Source organism: Bison bison, unplaced genomic scaffold, assembly GCF_000754665.1.
Source record: "Bison bison bison isolate TAMUID 2011002044 unplaced genomic scaffold, Bison_UMD1.0 scf7180017858617, whole genome shotgun sequence".
NCBI classification, from domain to species: domain Eukaryota; kingdom Metazoa; phylum Chordata; class Mammalia; order Artiodactyla; family Bovidae; genus Bison; species Bison bison.
Window position 1 is genome coordinate 15,551 of NW_011489189.1, and position 2,222 is coordinate 17,772.

Sequence of the window (2,222 nt, forward strand, 5' to 3'; positions counted from 1 at the left end):
CTTTGCTGCAGTAAGTAATAAACCCAAGTTTGTTTGACTAGACGATGTTCCTGGCTTTCTTTGACTGCTGGGCCTTGTCAAGGATAAGCCTGAGTTGCTCCAGGCTTCGTGTATACTTGTTCTTACAGGTGAGTTTAAGAAACTGGAAAACATCTCGTGACCTTCCACATTTAGCATCAGGAGTATGGGAGGCATTTTTTTCTGTGCCCACATTCTTAGAACCTACAGACCCGGCTCTCTGATATAGTTAGTCTACTTTTGTCATTGTTGCTGTTCTGATCAAGTAAAACTGTTCACTCACTGAAATCGAATCCTCAGTTTTAATAGTCTAGAGAACATCTGAATTAGGAAATTAGAGGCTTACCTTGATTCTCTGTCGAACAAAATTGAGGTAAGTTTCATTAGGCTTATCTCCAATGTCAGAGAGTGCTATTGAATAAGGATCAGAATTGTTGACTCGGGCATTCACACACCACTCCACATTAAATAGATGTGCAATGGTATGAATTGCTAAAGAGAGCAGAGAAGAGAAACAAAGAGGGTGAGTGGTGTACATAATTTTATTTGGAGCTGAGTTTCTGGCTACAGTCCCTGTGTGTGTGTGTGTGTGTCTGTGTGGTGCTCAGTCCCTCAGTCATGTCTGACTCATTGTGATCCCATGGACTGTAGCCTGCCAGGCTTCTCTGTCCAAGGAATTTTCCAGGAAGAATACTGGAGTGGGTTGCCATTTCCTGACTCTATAATAAAGTAGTGGAGATTTGATAAGGATCCCTTCTTACACTAACACCACTTTCTTAATAATTATAATAATAAAACAAAATATTTAACACATATAAATACATGAATACTATGATATATACATATATAAAAACAATAAAAATAAAACGTTTAGCTTATAATGTCTATCTTAGATTCTCAATTTATGGGCTATGGTCCTTGTAGGGTTACTGCAAGAAATCCATGAATCTATATGTTCAACCAAGTATTTTTTTTAAAAATGAATGAACAAAACTCTTATATGTGAACTAACAAACAATTTTCACATTAAAAAGTGTGGAAAAGGGAGAGTGCACTGGGATTTTATCAGAAGAGCCTTAGGGAATAACGTTTTAAGACTTGAAGGAATAAATCCTAATGTTGGGATGGCAGAAAGAGTGTTGAATATTTTTCTAACAGAACTCGTTCAAAAAAATACCTCAACCTACCTGCAAAGGCTGATCTCTTATTTTAAAAGTATCTTAGAGGGAAAACTCTGGTTCCAAGTTTTCTTTGCAATCTCAAATATCTGAATGAACTTACCAGTGTGAAGTGCAATCATCCATGCCACCATTTTATGAAAGGTGAGGTTCCTGTCCAGTTGTCTCCGAATTCTTGTTGAGCAGCACTTTGGATTAAAGGGAAAAACAGTAATTGTTAACAAGAAAATTTTCTCTGTGCCAGATATTAGACACATATTTTCTCATATAATTATTACAACCAATTCTCTAACAAACAAACAAACAAACAAAAAAAACCAAACCTATATCATCCTACCCATTTGACAGATAAGAAAACTGAGGCTCAGATAGGTCAAACAGCCAATGAGTAGCATGGTTGGCTTAAGCAATGTTTTAGGTTCTCATACTATTAACATAAAAAGCCTCGCATGGAATTCATTGCTTAATTGTATAAAATATGAATTTGGACAGAAAGCATCTAACTACATAGCTTCTAGTTCAGATTAATTTATTCAATAAAGAGAGGATATAGAAATTCTATAAGGACAGGGATGCCCTCAAAAGATCTGAAGGTCCAGTGGGGACACAGACAAATGAACAGTTCTACAAGTGAATAGTTTTAGAATAGCACCCTTCCAGGAAATACACACTATGAGAGGTAGAAAAGTGTCCACCTGCACATGTTGATAGAGACAACAAAACAAGGGAAATCATTAAAGCAATCACAGCAAAAATAATAATAGCCAAGGGTATTTACAAAGAGCTTGTGCGGAAGTGTTTTACATGCATTGACTCATTTCATTCTTACATTAATTCTATGTGGGAGGTACCATTATTATCACCATATGATAGGCATAGAGAGGTTACCTTCCCCTAGGTTTCATAGTTAATAAGTGACAGAGTTGGCTGGTGTCTAAACCCCAGTTCCCTGATGCTAGAGATATCAACAATCTGATATTTCATACCTTTTATGATTACCTTGGCATTACAATGGAATTATGGCCA

The 2,222-nt window shown here is 36.5% G+C and overlaps 1 protein-coding gene across 1 annotated transcript in view; it reads right to left on the minus strand.

Annotated features, from left to right (window-relative positions):
• The window catches only part of LOC104979895 (cytochrome b-245 heavy chain), a gene marked incomplete at its 3' end in the record, with an annotated part of 25,101 nt that overhangs the window by 15,494 nt on the left and 7,385 nt on the right, over positions 1–2,222 (minus strand). The window contains exons 2-3 of the mRNA XM_010828449.1: positions 1,300–1,384; positions 365–510 (exon numbers count right to left, since the gene is read on the minus strand). Coding sequence (XP_010826751.1) covers positions 365–510; positions 1,300–1,384 — 231 coding nt within the window. The remainder of the gene's footprint in view (positions 1–364; positions 511–1,299; positions 1,385–2,222) is intronic.